The sequence below is a fragment of the Gadus morhua genome, chromosome 1, assembly GCF_902167405.1.
Source record: "Gadus morhua chromosome 1, gadMor3.0, whole genome shotgun sequence".
Lineage (NCBI taxonomy): Eukaryota > Metazoa > Chordata > Actinopteri > Gadiformes > Gadidae > Gadus > Gadus morhua.
Window position 1 is genome coordinate 17,162,003 of NC_044048.1, and position 16,710 is coordinate 17,178,712.

The 16,710-nt window shown below is 49.1% G+C and overlaps 1 protein-coding gene across 7 annotated transcripts in view; it reads left to right on the forward strand.

Annotated features, from left to right (window-relative positions):
* Positions 1-16,710, forward strand: part of iqsec1a (IQ motif and Sec7 domain ArfGEF 1a) — an 82,071-nt gene that overhangs the window by 26,496 nt on the left and 38,865 nt on the right. For 3 of the 7 annotated variants that reach the window (XM_030357270.1, XM_030357338.1, XM_030357285.1), the window contains exon 4: positions 2,854-2,973. The exons of 2 other annotated variants lie outside the window; for them this stretch is intronic. In XM_030357270.1, the coding sequence (XP_030213130.1) occupies positions 2,854-2,973 (120 nt within the window). Of the gene's footprint in view, positions 1-2,853; positions 2,974-11,960; positions 13,073-15,791; positions 15,961-16,710 lie in introns of those variants that run through there. 2 more of the 7 variants (XM_030357301.1, XM_030357318.1) reach the window with 2 other exon arrangements.

Genomic DNA, 16,710 nt, shown 5'->3' on the forward strand with positions numbered 1-16,710 from the left:
GTGAGGATGGACATTGATCACGTCTTCGCCCCCACTCAAAGTTTCCTTGCAGTGCTTTCCGTCTCTCGCTCGCTCTCTCTCGCCCTCTCTTACTTTTTCCCTCTCTCTCTCTTGCTGTCGGTGTCTCTTGCTCGCTCTCTCTCGCCCTCTCTTACTTTTTCTCTCTCTCTCTTGCCGTCGGTGTCTCTCGCTCTCCCCCTCCATCGCTGAGCTGAACAGTCCTCCGGACCCTCGTTGTGAGGACGTACAGCCCCGATCAGTTTGCTGAGAGCTGTGTTAGTTGGCAGCAGCTCCCCGTGCACAGCTGTGCTTGGCTGTCATGGCAGAGCGCCGCGAGTACATGCTCCAGACAAAAGCCCTGCAGCGGGGCGCCTCCCTGTCTCTGTGGGGGGCGCGTGACGCGGGGGGCATATCGACGCCATTCGTGGTTCGACCCCAGGTTGAAATGATGCAACAGGCGTTTGTAGTATGCAAGTGAGCATTTACTATTCTCACACTCACACACACCGGTACAGACTACAGTGATTTCCAAGCACCACCCACCCCTGCTTTTAACTTTGATGACAATTGATTTGTGCCGTAGAAGTTTCCAAGAAGGTAGAACACACAATCCCCCTCTTGGGACTGTGCTTGTGTTTTCAGTACAGGGGGGTCTCTCCGTCTCTGTCTCTCGCTGCTTGCATTTGTAAAGACCCTGTTTCCAAGATGACCTATACTGTTGGTGAAATTGGATTACTGCAGCTCATTTGTCTTTTGTTTCCTTCTAGGCATCCGTTTTTAGCTGGTTGTATAAGGGAGTATTGTACCCAATTAAAAGGCCTGGCAAATGAAATGGCTTCATCTCCATCTCTCTCTCTTGCTGACTCTCTCTCTCTCTCGCTCTCGCGGTCTCTCTCTCTCTCTCTCGCTCTCGCGGTCTCTCTCTCTCTCGCTCTCGCTGTCTCTCTCCCTGGCTGTCTCTCTCTCTGGCTAACTGCACAGTCTAAGCCTGGTACCCCTGGGTGCTGGTGTCTTGTGCAGGGCTAGGGCTCTGGGGCTCTGGTTACAACCCGTCCCCTTGCACACCGGCCTGCCTGGGACGTGGTTGCCAGGCGATGGTTGTCAACAGCTGCCTCTCTTCCAGACAGGGTGCCAGAGGATGCTGCTGATGCTGAGCCTCACATTTGTCACACTATTTACCGTCTGTTTTGGAATAATAAACAAGCTTTTTTTTTTTATTCCTGTCACGGTTTGCAATCGCAAATGAATCATACCAAGAGGATATTATTCTTTTCCCTGTCTTCGCCAAATCAATGGGGAGCCCTTTATTTTTTATTTTATCGGTTTCCTTATATTTGATTTATAACATTTCCCCGATTTTTATGTGATGTCTTTATGATGCAAGGGCAGTGCAAGCCACTCTAATTCCTTCTCATTTCACATACATATTAAGTTTGCTGTGTGTCATCCATTGAGAAAAAAGAGGAAAAACTGGGTACACTCATACTGGTAAAGTCACCTCTTCCCTGCTCATTATCCCCTTCCTCTTTCACTCCGTTCCATTATGTACTGATTTTCCTTTGTATGCTCCCGAGACGCGCTTGTTTCCGATGCCACACACCATCTGTCCGCTCTTGGCCCGCGTGGTGAAGAGCGCCTTTACCTACTGACTGCTTATTTTCCCACAGCCTCATTAGAGAGGGGAGCCGCGGCAGTTGAAAGAGACGCTACAGAGGAACGCATCGATTCCACCGGAGAAGGGAACATAAGGAGGGGGAGGGGGGGAAGGAGGAGAGAAAAGGAGGAGGGGATGGAGCAGGGAGGGAGAGGGGAGGAGAGGAGGAGGGGATGGAGCAGGGAGGGGAGGGAGAGGAGAGGAGAGGAGGAGGGGATGGAGCTGGGAGGGAGAGGAGAGGAGGTTGTGGTGTAGGTGAAGCAGAGAATTTATTATTATTTATTTATTTAGAAAATTGGGTTTGAAGGGGTTGTTGGAGATTGGGTGAGACAGTGGCAGAGAGGGGGGGGAAAGAGAGAGGGAGGGTAAAGGAAGCAGAGAGGGAAGGAGAACGGGTGAAGAATGGCATGATAATGAGCCCTACCTCTGACACATCCTCCTGTTTCTATGGAGACCAAGGAGCCAATCACGTGGCACGGTGAAGGACCGTACTATCCGGGGTCGAATAAGAGGGTGGAGTGGCGACGTGGTTTCCCAGCCCGTCCGTCTTAATGAGACGAGAGTATGATCCGTCCCCCCGGTGGCCCTGCCCCGGGCTGCAGGCTCCTTTGTTGTTCCAGCTAGCCCTCCTCCCTGTCCCTTCCCTCTCCCACGTATCACCATCCCACGGCTCAGCAGGTGTCCACACACGGGCTGAGCATCAGCCGCACACCGGCAGCACCCTACAGCTCCTCCGCTCTGAGCCGCAAGAGCACACTTGCGAGGCTACACGCACATATATACACACACATATATACACACACATATATACACACACATATACACACACATATATACACACACATATACACACACATATACACACCCATATACAGACACACATAGACGGATAAATACACACACACACATACACAGACGGATACACACGCGCACGCACGCACACACAGACGGATGCACACACACACACACACGGATAGACGGATACACCCCCCCTCCCGTTGGCTGCTTGGGCGCTCCTTGTTACATCACGTGCACTGGCTCTCCGGCTGCCTGTGTTTGTGACTGGGAGCGAAAGAGAGGGAGCAGAGTGAGGAAGAGGGAGAGAGAGCGAGCGCGTGTGTGCACGGCGTGTGTGAATGTGACTGAGCCTCCCGACACCGTCCCGTCGTCGCGACAGCCCCTGACCAGTACTCCTCCAGGATGGACAAGCCCAGCGTGTGGCGCGCCGTGGTGAGCACCACGGACCCCCGGAGGGCACGGGACCCCGGGTGTCAGCCCCCCAGACCCAGCTCCGCCATGGCGTACCGGCTCTACGACATGTGAGTAGCGCGCTCTGGGCGGCGGAGCGGGGGGGCGGGGGGGTGGGGGGGGGGGGGGTCCGGACCGAGCTACCTCGGTCCCATCCCCTGGGTGGCAGATGGCAGTATGGGGGGCTTGGGGGGGGGGGATTGCAGTGTCTCTATTGTTGAGTGGCGGTGCTGAGTCACCTATGGCTTTCAGACCCAGCACCTCTCTCTCTCTCTCTCTTCTTTCTCTTCTTGGTAAACAGCCGCTGTCCGGCCCCTGTCCTGCAGGGGGGAGGCTCCGGTTTCAAGGAGAAATCAGACGGGAACATTGAACTGTCCTTGTATAGTGTGGTGCGTCTGTTGTAAGGGAAATTACCACATGGGCATGTGAGTGTGTGTTGTGTTTTCCATGTCTGGGAAAAGTGACAAATTTGGAGGTGATGCAGTGCCAGCACAGATTTGGCACATGCCTTCCTCCCAGCTATATGTGTGTGTGAGCGTGCATGTATGCATTTGTGCGTTTTTTTATGTGTGTGTGTGTGTGTGTGTGTGTGTGTGTATGCATTTGTGTGTTTGTGCATGTATGCATTTTTGCAAATGTGTGTGTGTTTGTGGTTTTGTGTTGTGAGTGTGTGTCTATATATGTCTGCTTATATTGCATGTTCTCTCAGAGTGTGTCTGCAGTCAGGGTATATTTGTGGCTGGACCAGGCTGTTATTTACGGTTAGCCGACTCTCAGCCCTAGTCCCACTGGCTCAGCCTCCCCGGCCATCTGAGACCCATGTGGCAGTTTGCAGGGGAGCAAACTACATGGAAAAGTGCTCATTTTCTCTTCTCTTCCCCCCCCCCCCCCCCCCCCCCCCCCCCCCGTTTTGTTCTCTCGCTTTAGTTATTTTCGGGCTTCTGTTATTTGAGTTTGTGCTGTTTGCTTCCGGTGTCTGCTGCAGACATCACATGGCACGACGTGTGGTCGCAGAGTCCTCGGAGAGCATCCAAGACGCCTAAAGACGTCTCATTATCCGTCCACCTCCATGTTGTGTGTGTTCACCTCATTCACCCAAACATGAGACAAGATGCAAGATTTCGTTAATCCACGTTTTTCCAATGGGTAGATGTGTTATCCCGCAAAAAACGGGTGGCATTTAAGCGCCGACCTCCTTGAGACGGCGTGATCGACCGGTTCCGGGCCTCCCGGCGGTGTGGTTAAGCCCGTCTCACTGCTGGGCGACCGGGCCAAGCGGTGGCGTTATCAGCGTGATGCATCGCTCCACCTGATGGAGGTATCAGTCAGCTTAATGAGCGAGAGCCGAGACCTTCACGGCGCTCCGCCGAATCCTTCATAGGCAATCTGGTCTTGTCACTCAGGCCCGATAATGGACCGCTATCTTCCCTCCTTCTCTGTCTTCGGCGTGTTGGAGTGCGGGTCAAGCATGATTCTCCCCACTTCCCTCACTAATCCCTCTGTTCTGGTTAGGTGGAAAAACGCTGGAAAGCACTAGTCACGCCCGCACGAGATTGTGATTTTTTTCCCTATGGAAAATTTCTTCATGATGACGAAAAATGAAATCTCTGTTTTGTTCTCGCTCCGTTTCAGTATCAGGGCCCTGTATCCCCTCTACCCCTCCTCCCCCACCCCCAAGCCTTCCTAGAAACTACCACTCAAGCCTTGAGTAGTCCCAACCAGTGCTAAAATAAAAGGAAGCGACTGCTAATGTGGAACACAGTCTTGTTGTTGTTGTTGTTGGTGATCTAGCATTCGGCAATATGAGTCTGCTTGAGTTGTGACTCATGCCAGGCGTTGCTGGGACACAGCGTTGCTGGAACCCTCCTCTTACAAGGAGGCCCTGTCTCACTCCTATAATGTATTTTCACCATCGCTTGTGGGGCTTCTGCTCTTCTTGATTATTATCATTGGAGGCACGCGCGCTGTAACAGCAGCACGTTGGTGGTCACGGGGGAGGGGGGGGGGGGGTCTTGCCTCATGACTCCCCCTCATGGCCCTGAGGGGCCTGCTGATGCACCAACAGAAAATACTTGACAAGTGTTTAGGTTGCTGAGGTACAGCCCACCCGATGTTGACGCTTTGTTTAACACTGTGCCTCGGTGTGTGTTGCCTCAATGTGTTTCTGGAGTATAATGGTGATTGTCACTCCTGTCATAACGCTGTAATTAGTAGCCAGGATAGGGCTTTTACTTTGAAAGGGGCCATTTAGTTCACCGGTTTTCATTCAAACTGCTGGTGCAGTGGAATATGGAAACAAGCCGGACTGCACAAAGCTCCAGTGATGGGGATGTTTTAGTAATCCTGATAACCCTTTCATTTAACTATGGAGAGGAGCTACAACCACAGCCTTATTGTGGATGTAGAGGTGTACTCTGTGTCCTTCTCCTAGGTCTGTAGAAAGCTGGCTTTATCATATGTATGCCCTTTAAGGGACTCGATGCCTCACATCCTGAGGAGACTGTTCGGTAGAGCAGGCGATGCTCAAATGCCCGCCGCCCCCTCCGCCCTGTATTGGCTGGCGGTGAATGTAAATTAATTCTCATTGTACAGCGCCTGCCCCAGTGACGCAAGAGATGAGGAAAAACCAAGTGCGTCATGACTGGCTGTAAGAGGCTGACGGCACACTGCTGGGCGGGAGAGAGCACAGGTTCTGTGGACTCTGCTCACGCAGCGAGAGCCACACGGGCTGCCAGCCTGGCGTGGTCCCACACATGCCCAGGGCCCGTGGTGAGCAGTGGGACTACATGCCGGACACGTACACTGCCATGTGAATGACCGCTTGCTGTCACTTCGCATAACCTTAATGTACGGGGAGGCATGGAGTTCCATGACTGAAAGTCAGTCTCCACGCACAACAACCAAAACAATAACAGCAGTAGCAGGGTGTTGCTGGTATGGACGCAGCCCTGTCGTTGTAGGAGAGTAAACCAGTCCGATTCAGGGCGGTCTTGTCGCCATGGAAGGACACTGTGTATGACCTTTCAATTAGCACACTGGGGGTTGGAGTGGGTTGAATTCATAATTTGAATCATCTCCTCTTGGACCAAAGCAACACCCAGTGATTCACTGTCCATGCTGACAGACCCAGAAAACGACAGAACGGGGCCATGCCCTGTGCTTCACACCGAGGGGATATGACAAAGCAGGTGCGGGCGAGGGTTTCCGGAGGTCGTTGAGTCAGAGTCAGAGAATAAGGGAAACGTATCCGTTGTTTCGCGTGCCGACATTGGAGCTATGGCTGCTTCTGCAAGGGCAGCAAAAGATAAAAAATAAAAAGGCTGACCGAAGCCTGGCATTTGACCAACCAAACCCACTTTAGACCATCTTGGTATTTATAGACCCGGGACGCTAATGAAGCTAACGGCTAGCTTGTTTGTCATTGCCTGATGCTGCAGCTGTGAGCTGGAGCACTGAGGGGCCACACAGAGAGACCGGCAAGAGGACCGGGCGTCAGAGTCCTCTGTGGCACATCTCAGTGTCGGGCGTAGCTCTCCTTGGGGGGGGATTGGGGGCACTGAATGGTGTTTGTGCATTGTGGGGTTTGAAGCAGCCCGTAATGAGGCCCTGGCGTTGCCAGCAGGGGCTGAGCGCAGAGAGGGGCGCAGGGTGCATGAGAAGAGGATTCAGCTGAAGGAGCTCTGGGGATGTGGGTCCAGGGTTATGACTAATGGTTACATAATAGCCACTGTGCCAAGACGTCAAAGGGCATGTGCATCACTGACACCAAGGTTGTGAACGTTGTGTTCTGGCTGGCAAACCTGCATCCTGAATGCATTCTGAGTGTTTGTCTTGTTGTTCGCATTTGGTTTCCGTTTGATTCACCCGTTATTTACTTTCATTTTGTTTGACTTCTTTAATTCTTGGGTGCCTTGGCATAATATATGCAGCTACTCCACAAATGAGAGATTCAATCTAATCATAGCATACCACAGACTGGTGCATCCTATGTTGACAATAATAATATCAGCAAACTGTGAACCCAAGAGACGTGATTGTGATAATATTCCCTGATTATTTAATGATGTAACTATTTATTCGTAAAAAGGTTTAAATCCTCCCTCAGGAAGGATGGTGCTCTATCGGTTCTGTTGGCCTCAGGATAGAGAAGGCCTTCAAGACAGTTTGCAGACCCAGAATACTAAAGGATCAAATTAAATGCCAGCTGCATAGCATCTTGGTTGGTTTAGATGTCTGTCCTCCTCTGAATCTCAAAAGACTTGAGCAGTGTAATACGTCTTCATCTTGACCTTCAGTTATAATTTTCCTTCTCCCTTAGATTCTCTGCCTCGCCATCCTGGCTTTGTCCTCGCGACCCACATGCTTGTGTTTCGGTCCATGCCTTGCCTCCACCTCTCTTCCGCATGGCCGCTCGCAGGCTAGGGGCCGAACAGCTGTACTCGACAATCTGTTTCAATCTGCAGGAGAATGTTCTACGCACGATAACCTTCATGTACCCTAATCTCTCTGAAACGACTATGCTGAAATAGGGTATTGAGTCACACGTTCAAGCTTTTCACCGTCCACCTAGGATACCGTTGTTTCTCCTTATGTTCTCACTCGCCTGCCGTGAGATCCTTCTTGAGTGCTTTATATTGATCTTCCATACATCCATGGGCACTGGCAAGCAAGTGCAATACGGAGCCATTGGAGATAGAAATACGGAAACGTCTAGGCTTTTAACCTAGATAAATAGCATTGTTGTGCTGCTTTGAAGCTCGGTAGTTAAAAACGGCAATGGGATTATTCAAGTTTATGATCTTGCACTAAAATTAACATACTGTATGATGTTCAAGTTCTTTATTGACTGACAGAAAAATAGACCAACAGTAATATATTTAATGCATTGCACACATTAAAACGTCCAGAAATATTGCCATCTATAAATGAATTGGCATTTATCTTTATTAGTATTTTTCTAAGTGATCTGTCACTGATCATTTGATCATGCTTGCAGTGGAAATGCAGGAAATACCACAATTGTCCACAAGGGGGTGTACTATTCTAAGACAACTTTACACACACCCGTCCTTCATACCAGAAACCATTCCCATCTCATTCTGTGTTACCAGCCTGGTTCTGTTTTTCATAACAGTCCTTTATCATAAATCGAAACGACAAATCATTCTCATTCTTGGTTGGCATTATAGTTCAGAGTTGATCTCCTCCTATTATTTTAAGTATGCAACGGGCTCTGTTCGCCAGGATCAATCTTTTACTCCCCTCTCATTCAGCTCTGTTTCTCTCCCAAGCCTCACTGCAAACCCTCTCGCCCCTCTATTGTAGTGGCGGTATGTCACTCAACCCCTCTGCTCAATCTCCCTTCTCCAGCCTCCCTCCCTGCCCCCGTCCTACCCCTCTTGCATGCTAATGTCAATCGCTCGCTCTCTCACGCTCTCCCTCACTCTCTCACGCTGCGTTTGAGTAGAGGAGGCCATTTCCTGCGTTTTATGTTTTTGTATTGACTTGGCTCATCTTCCTCTTGGAGCACAATGGATGGAATGCTTCTGCAGCTTAGAGGTGATGGACTTGGCGTGGTCACATAGTGCCTTGCATCCCCTCCCTCCTGTCTGTAAAGGGTCATTATCGGCCCGTATCATTGCACTCTGAGGTACCGGGAGGAGGGGGAGGATGTGGGGGGGGGGGGGGCGGGGGAGGCGGGGAGTCGAATCATCGGTCACTTTGTATGCGGCTATTTGTGTCCTTTATTCTGCCTGCTGGCTGATCTAACAGGCGTCTTTCTTTGTCTCCTTTTACAGGCCTTTGATGTACCGGAAAACAAAACCAAATGCGCTCATCGCCACTAGCCTTCTACCGCACCGCACCATACAGATGGTTTATAGTCAAGATGTAATGAGTAGCTCTTATTGCCATGCACCTACCAGACATAGAAGCCCCATGCACCCCCACGCACATACACACTCACAGAGATGATGGATACACATTGATGATTGCTGTTATCAAGGTACATTTCACCTTGATAACGACCTTACAGTCATAAGGATGAATTGGATTGGGGAAGCCTATTGTTTTCCTCAGGCTAAGGATGGTCATCCTTAGCCTGGAGGCCATCCTGATCACGTGACCGCCCATTCTGTTTTGCCTAGCGGATCAGTCTGGACCTTTAGCCCCCCACATCAGTCATACGCTTTCAGTGGGCGGGAGCACTTTCCTTGACAAATTCCTTCAGCTAATCAGCTTAACAAAACATGTGACGCCATCATGGTGTGCTGTTCAGTGGATACACGGGATAAAGACGAACAGCTCAAATGTATTTCTGCGGCTGTGAAATCCCACTAGCGCATACTCTTGTTCTCGTTTAATTGTTGTTAACTGCACTTACGGCGGTGTTTATTCTACTAATGTTAACGTTTCCGCTCAGTGCTTCGGGAGACACAATTACTGTTTTGCCTGCAAAAAAATCAACGACGACACAGTCCCTGATTGGCTCTGTGATCTCATCAACTACTACAGTCAATGATAGGCCCTTTAATGTCATCAACTACCGCACTCCCTGATTGGCTCTACTGCACTCCCTGATTGGCTCTGTGATGTCATCAACCACCACACAGTCCCTGATTGGCCCTGTGATGTCATCAACTACTGCAGTTTGGTAGGCCCTGTCATCTCATCAACTACCACACAGTCCCAGATTGGCCCTGTGATGTCATCAACTACTGCAGTTTGGTAGGCCCTGTCATCTCATCAACTACCACACAGTCCCAGATTGGCCCTTTGATGTCATCAACTACCAAACCTACCCTGATTGGCCCTTTATTGAAATCAACCACGACACAGTCCCTGATTAGCCCTGTAATATCATGAACTATGACATAGTCCCTGATAGGCCTTGTAATGTCATCAACTACGACACAGTCCCAGATTGGCTCTGTTATGTCATCAACTACGACACAGTCCCAGATTGGTTCTGTTATGTCATCAACTACGACACAGTCCCAGATTGGCTCTGTTATGTCATCAACTACGACACAGTCCCAGATTGGCTCTGTTATGTCATCAACTACGACACAGTCCCAGATTGGCTCTGTTATGTCATCAACTACGACACAGTCCCTGATTGCGATTAGATAATCATTTCAGGAGATCGATGTGGGCGGCTACAGGTCCAGACTGATCTGAAACAGGACGTGAGGTCACTTGATCAGGTTGCTCTCCAGGCTAGGACAAACTATCGAGATATTTCAAACAATGCTGACCACTTTCAAAACTTTCCCATGACCAGTTTGTTTCTTTTTCTGTTTCTGTTGCTAGCTAAGCTATGCTGTTTGTTAAGCAAAACAAATTGCTATTTAGTGAACATCGGTCAACATACAATTAGCAAGTAGTCCACACAGAATACAATTATCAGTGGCACAGATGATTATTTATCCCATGTTGGGATTTCACCTCGATTAGGCCATATCCTGGGGTGCTTTGTGTGTATTTGTTTTGCCTCTGTTTTCCAATAATTGCTGTTATCTGTACACCAGGTACCGGCTGAGATAATTATGCATTTTGTTCTCTGATTTACTCTTTGGTGTTTTCGCTCAAACGACAGCATGCCCCCGCCCACAGTCTCCAGGGGCAGGTTCACATCAATTAGTTCAGGCGGATTTCAGTGGCTCAAGGTTATGGATATTTGGGGTAATGGAAGAGGAAGCCGTCATTTCTGAGCACACATTAGATGACTTACTAACCCATTGTAACCCCTGGTTTCTTCTATATCACGGTCTCAACAGTTATCTTCATTTTAAATACTTTGCTGGGCAGTAACTCTTCCCTAAAAGCCAATTTATGGTAATTCACAAAATGAATTGGTTAGCACTGGGGCGGACAGTGGCGAATCAATAAGTAACTGACATTTCTAAATGTTATCCTAATGGGAAGCTATTTTTCAGCTGCTGGATGTAAGCAGAGTTGAATCATTTGCAGACAAAGCGTTTGTCAGTTTGAGGCCTGTTTCGTGAGCTGCGTTTAAACCAGCCGGGTTTTGTCCCGGGAACGCCCTTTAGATTAATTATTTCTTTATTTTTACACAATAGCGTTTGTGTCTTTGTGGCTTGTGCCTTGTTAAAATTTCCTATAATCTCAAATTGGGTGCAGAGGAAGACTTTCATGTTTATGAGGCACCGAGTCCACTGGTCAGCAAAGAATTAGCACACACACTCACACACACACACACACATACACGCGCACGCACACACACACACACAATTAATGTTATTCCTTCTTCATTAAGGCAGCTGTTTGTTGTGTGTGTGAATTGATGGAAGGCTGAATACTAATGAGAGGCCCTTCCACAGCCGCTTCCATGGTGGCTGCTAGTGGGACCGGGTGCCATCTCAGGCACGCACAGACAACTCACACAGAGCTTCACTGTGTCGCAAACATCCCCATTCCCTCCCTCCCCCTGCTGCCTCACCCTCAGTGGGGAAAGGGAGACACAGGAGCAAAGTGTGTGCGCCATCTCAGGTCTCACTGCTACGCGGTGGATCTGCAGTTCAGGTCAACGCACCGCACCACATGATGATATGCGTGCGTATCTGTTTGATCAGGGTTCTATACGCTGGTTTGCTCATGAATATGAATAACTATTTCACCCGGCCCTCCCTCACCCCTTCGTGCATATTCATATATATATTTTCCGTCTATCGTTTGGCTTCTTTACTATGAAAGAAGATCAATCCTGCTAAAGCAGTGGGCTTCTCAGGTAATATTCTCTAGCGTTTCCTTTTAGCCTAACAGTCATGGTGTTGAAAATGTAGACTTTATCAAACCGGGTTCTGAATGAATTGCCAGCATGGCTCTGTATTTACTTTGAACACAGCATCCTTGTGAACGCATGTGGTCATGCAGTACACCAGCCCCTCCCCCTTAAAGGCCTGGCCTATCAGAGTCTCTGCTGCAAGGCTCCCACTTGAAGCTTCAGTAGTACCGTAGTGTTGTTGCCCAGCAACCAGAATCGGCACATTTCTGGGAGGTCCTGTGTGGATGGCAGCAGCTGAGAGAGACACACAGAAATATACAGACCGAGGGAGGCAGAGGAGAGAGAGAGAGGGAGAGAGAGAGGGGAGAACAAGAAGGAGAGGAATACAGGGAGGAGAGAGACTGAGCCATGTGAATGGGGTTCGGAGGAGAGATTGTTTGAGAACCCAACCAGAGAAGGAAGGAGGATGCTAAGCTGCCAGCACTGCTAACACAACCTCAAGAAATTCTGTCGCTGATCTCTGCAAAAAGTTTCTGATCTTAGCTGAGGTTGACGAGGAGAAGGACGAGTCATACCTGGTGACGGCCCTTTTCTTAGACTGAGTCACTTCAAACAGCTGGACAGCTGGAAACGGGCATGCATCTTTTTCACCTTTTTTACCTTCCTGCACCTTTTCTACCTTCCTGCACATAGTCATCTCCATGAGCGGAAAGAGTGCAGATGCAGGCTGCAAGCGGTGACGTCTTGAGGATTCCAAACTGCCGCTCTGTGTTGAGGGACAGACAGCGGGGGACAGACTGACTAGCTGACCTGGATAGCAGCCCCGCGGAGCCCAGCCACCAGCAGCCGCGGCTGCAGCTCCCCGGCCGCCCGCCAAACCGACAGGTTATTTTGAGAAGGTGCGTCCTCCTGACCGCTGCCTCGTCCGCCATCAAACCACAAAGCGGGTCACCAGCTGCGACTCTGGTCAGGCCGGCCCCCCCCCTCTCACAGGCCGGCCCTTTCCGAGACGGGTCCAGGAAGGGATGTGGCGGTGGTTCTGGGCGGGTTAGAAGCCCTGCAGGCTCGGATCCCTGGGGGGGGTCGAGTGCTGGTGGAGGGGAGGCAGACTGCTGACCCGCGCATCGCTGGAATCTGAGGCCGCCACAGGGGGTGCGACGGATTGGCGCGAGGGGACGCCTGTGTAAGAGTTTGTGCACGAGCAGGACTGTGTTTGGGTGTAAGATGCCACCTCCTTAACCATGGCCCCGCCAGCCCTGCCCCGTGCTCTGCTGCGCTGCTGCTGCTGCTGCTGCTGCTGCTGCTGCCGTCCAGCTTGTTGAAGAAGGGGCCTTGTTCCGGGAGACAATGTGGAAGTTTAAGGCGTTCTGTTTGGATTACTGGCACGTGCTGTGTCTGCACCCTCACAACAACTTTTTCAAGAGGTACGTGGACACAAGCTGTATTTAGAGCGCTGCTGTTTTTGAATATGTCAGCGTTTTGATATCGGCGTTGCTTTGTAGTGACTGATTCATGTTCTGCGCCGTGTTGCGAGCTTCAGACTAAATGAATTAAGTGTCAAAGAAAAGTCGAGAATGAAGTTAAGTAGAGATTGTCCAAACCGTATACACAGTCATGTTTTTGATGCTGAGGCACGGAAGCTGAGTGAATCAATATGGATTTAGTCCAGATGAATCAGATGCAGCGTGTGTTTTTTTATCTCTTCCTACATGGAAGTCTTCACTTGGCGTGGAGAACATACTTGTTTGTTTCTCTTGTCGAGGACTGAAGGCTGGTTGTTAACTGAATAGGATGAGCTGGCAGTGGCTGAATTCATTCCTGCCTGACCTCCGGAGACCCCTTGCTGCTCACCTTTCACCCAGTGCATAATCGGCACTTAATTATTCAGCCTTCTTACACCTTGCTCGTCGGCACAGATGAATGCATCTCCATCAAGCTGTGATCTTTTATCGTTTAGAGTGAATGACACCTCCCATCGTACCGTTTAATGCCTGGGATTGTTTTTCAGAGTACCTGCCGTTTTCCAAGTGGCTGTTTTCTTAGTATTCAAGAATTCAATTATTTAAGGTAACGCTTGGTTATCGCTGGAAGGCAAATTCTGGTTTCACAGCGGTAAAGACAATGTGCCAATCAAACAAGGAGAGTAAAGATTACGATACGAAATGACAACACAATTTGAACACCGAGAATATGTATGCCTGTATGCAGCTAATGTACCCGTGAATTCATTAAAAGCATCATTCTTCTTTGTTCCACATAAGGTATCTGTCATGTATCTGAGAAGGAAGCCTGGCTCTGTCTAATTCACACTCCCTCCTCCACTCCTCTGGTGCTCCATTTGACACTCTGTAAAACCAATCTCCTGTCTGTAACGGCTTGTCACGACACTGATATTAAGCACTCCGCTTCTCTATGACAAACACTCTGGCTCTTGCGCTTCTGTGGGGGCACACACAGAGCTCTACGGGCACTGACAGAGATTGCAGGGGTATTAGTTGTAAAACAGCACAAAACCCCACTGTAGAGAGATATAGGGAGGGATGACGGGTGGGAGTGTGTTTGAAACAGACTGTACCTCTTATGGAGTTACTGAGCTATATCCGTTTTCCTTCTCTAAATGAATGTCACTTCGTTAGGCCAACAAGGTACACCTGAGCTGGCCTGCCCAGTCGTTAACGAAGAATAACTTTAACCCTCAAATTCACATAACATTCGATTATTGATTTGAAAACTAAAATCCTCAGTTTGATGCCCAGTTAAGTAACTAAAAGACTGCTCTGTTGAATCGAAGTGGACGGTGTTGCTTTCACGTTTATTCTAATCATATTCACACACACAGACGCACACGTAAACACCTTTTGGAATCATTAATATTCCAAATGTGACACCATAGTCCTCCCTCCATTAATATTGCAGGACCCATGTTAACCGCACCCACCCAACATATCTCTGTGTCTCTGGGAAACCCCCCCCGTTGGAGGTGCAACCTCCTTTCCAGATAGGATTTCAACCACCTTTAAGCTGATTTGGAACATTCTCTTACCACAGGGATTTCCAGAGTCCAGTTCAACAGTTCTGCAGACTAGCTCTCCTAGCAAGAACTCTTCCGCAGTACTGTCATTTAAATGAGTCCTAATAAATAGCAGAAAGCACAGGATAACAAGAGAGTGCATGACTCTGTGATTCTCCACATTATAGAGCCCCCAACATTCATAATAAAGGAAATCTTCATGGTCTAAAAACTCCCCGGGATCTCATTACTCTTGTGGTCCTGATGATCAGTGGGTCGGCAGGAACATGGCCGCCATAGGGTGGTACACTGTGTGATGCATGCTGGCCCTCTAGGGCAAACCTAGTCAGGTTGTGTTCCAGCATTGAGGACTGTGTTGTTACGCCATGGCCAGTGTACTAACTCAAAACAGCCTCTCCTCACTGCTGAACTGACACTGACCCACTCCCCCCCCCTCCCCCCCCCCCCCCCCCCCCCCCCCCCCCCCCCCCCCCGCTGGGCCTTCCCAATGAGAGCTGTGTAATTCTTGGATTTGGGCCCAGTTATTACCATATATATGTGTGTGTGTGTGTGTGTGTCTATATGAACACACACACACACACACACACACACACACACACACACACACACACACACACACACACACACACACACACACACACACACACACACAGCCCCTAAGGATACACATTAAACACAGATGAGGGTCCAGCCCATCGCCATTGGTGATCACATCAATACCAGATGAGCAAAAAAAGAGAAACAAAAGCAAAATGAGTGTCATGGAGGAGGAAAGGAGAAGTCCAGTGTGGGGGGAGAGGCTTTTGTTAAGCAGGGAGATGAATTACTGGGACTATACATACAGTGCCCGCTACCTTACTTGGTCATTAGACAGCTAGCTAGACTAGCAGCAACTTTCTTGCTAGCTCAACACATCATAGGGTCCAGGGAAAACATCTCGCCGACCAGAAGTTGCCCCAGCCGCAGAAGAATGAACATCTCTGTGGGATTTTTCCATGGAAATTGAAGGATGTGGGCTGTAATTTGTGGCCAAAGAGGGAGTGTGTGCAGACTGTTCTTCTTTGGGCTGTTTTAAGGGGGGGGGGGGGGGAAAGCGGTGTAAGGGAGGGGGGGGGGGGGTGTTGCCTGAGTTTTGTAGCCCGGTTCTGTTGAGTCGTTGTTGTTGTTTTTTTATACTTCTGTGCCTTGCACACTTTTTTTTGAACATGTCCCATGTTCCACTGATGTCACGACGGCCTGAGATGTGATGTGGAAGTACTGCATAACCAGCCGGACGATAAGGTAGGACACCCATCTGGGCCGGGCTGTGGGCATGTGGACCGGGGGCAGTGGTTGTGTTTGGGAGCAGCCGAGCAGCAGGCAGCAGTCTTCGCAGATATTTCTGCACGTCTGTCCGAGTGAAGAACATTCCTATGTATATAGCCAGGGCTTCTGGTTTCCTCTCCAAACCCATGGAAACATATTATCATTGGCACACTGGGATTTAACAGGCAACAGCAGAACGTTTCCAAAGTCTCTCCACGCTACCAATGTTTCATTTGCAGCTTGACTTACTGGAGATATGTACGTGCAAAAGATTACCTTAATTTTTGTTATCTAAACGTCAAAAGCCTAGTGCTGGAACAACAAATGAATAAGCTGATTGAATGAATTTTGACAATCTATTTGTTTTATGCTTTGTCAAATACCAAACATTTGACACTTTATAAATGTGAATATTTGGTTGTTTCTCTGTTTCAGGTCATTATTAAATTACTTAATAATTCAAGCTTATGCTCAGACAAGTTGTGATGAGCGGTTGCAGAGATGTTGATGTTGTAGATGACATGGTTGATTAAAATGATTAAGATGCAACATAATGAATTAAGTTGTACCCCTAGTCGGGCCTTAACACTCCTAAAAGTTTTATTATGATGGCAGGAGAAGGATGACCTCTGCAATAAGAAGTGTGTGTTCTGATCTGTGTCCGTACATAGACCCACACACACACACTCTCAATGTTTCCACTCTTAGTTTTCCACCCTTAACATT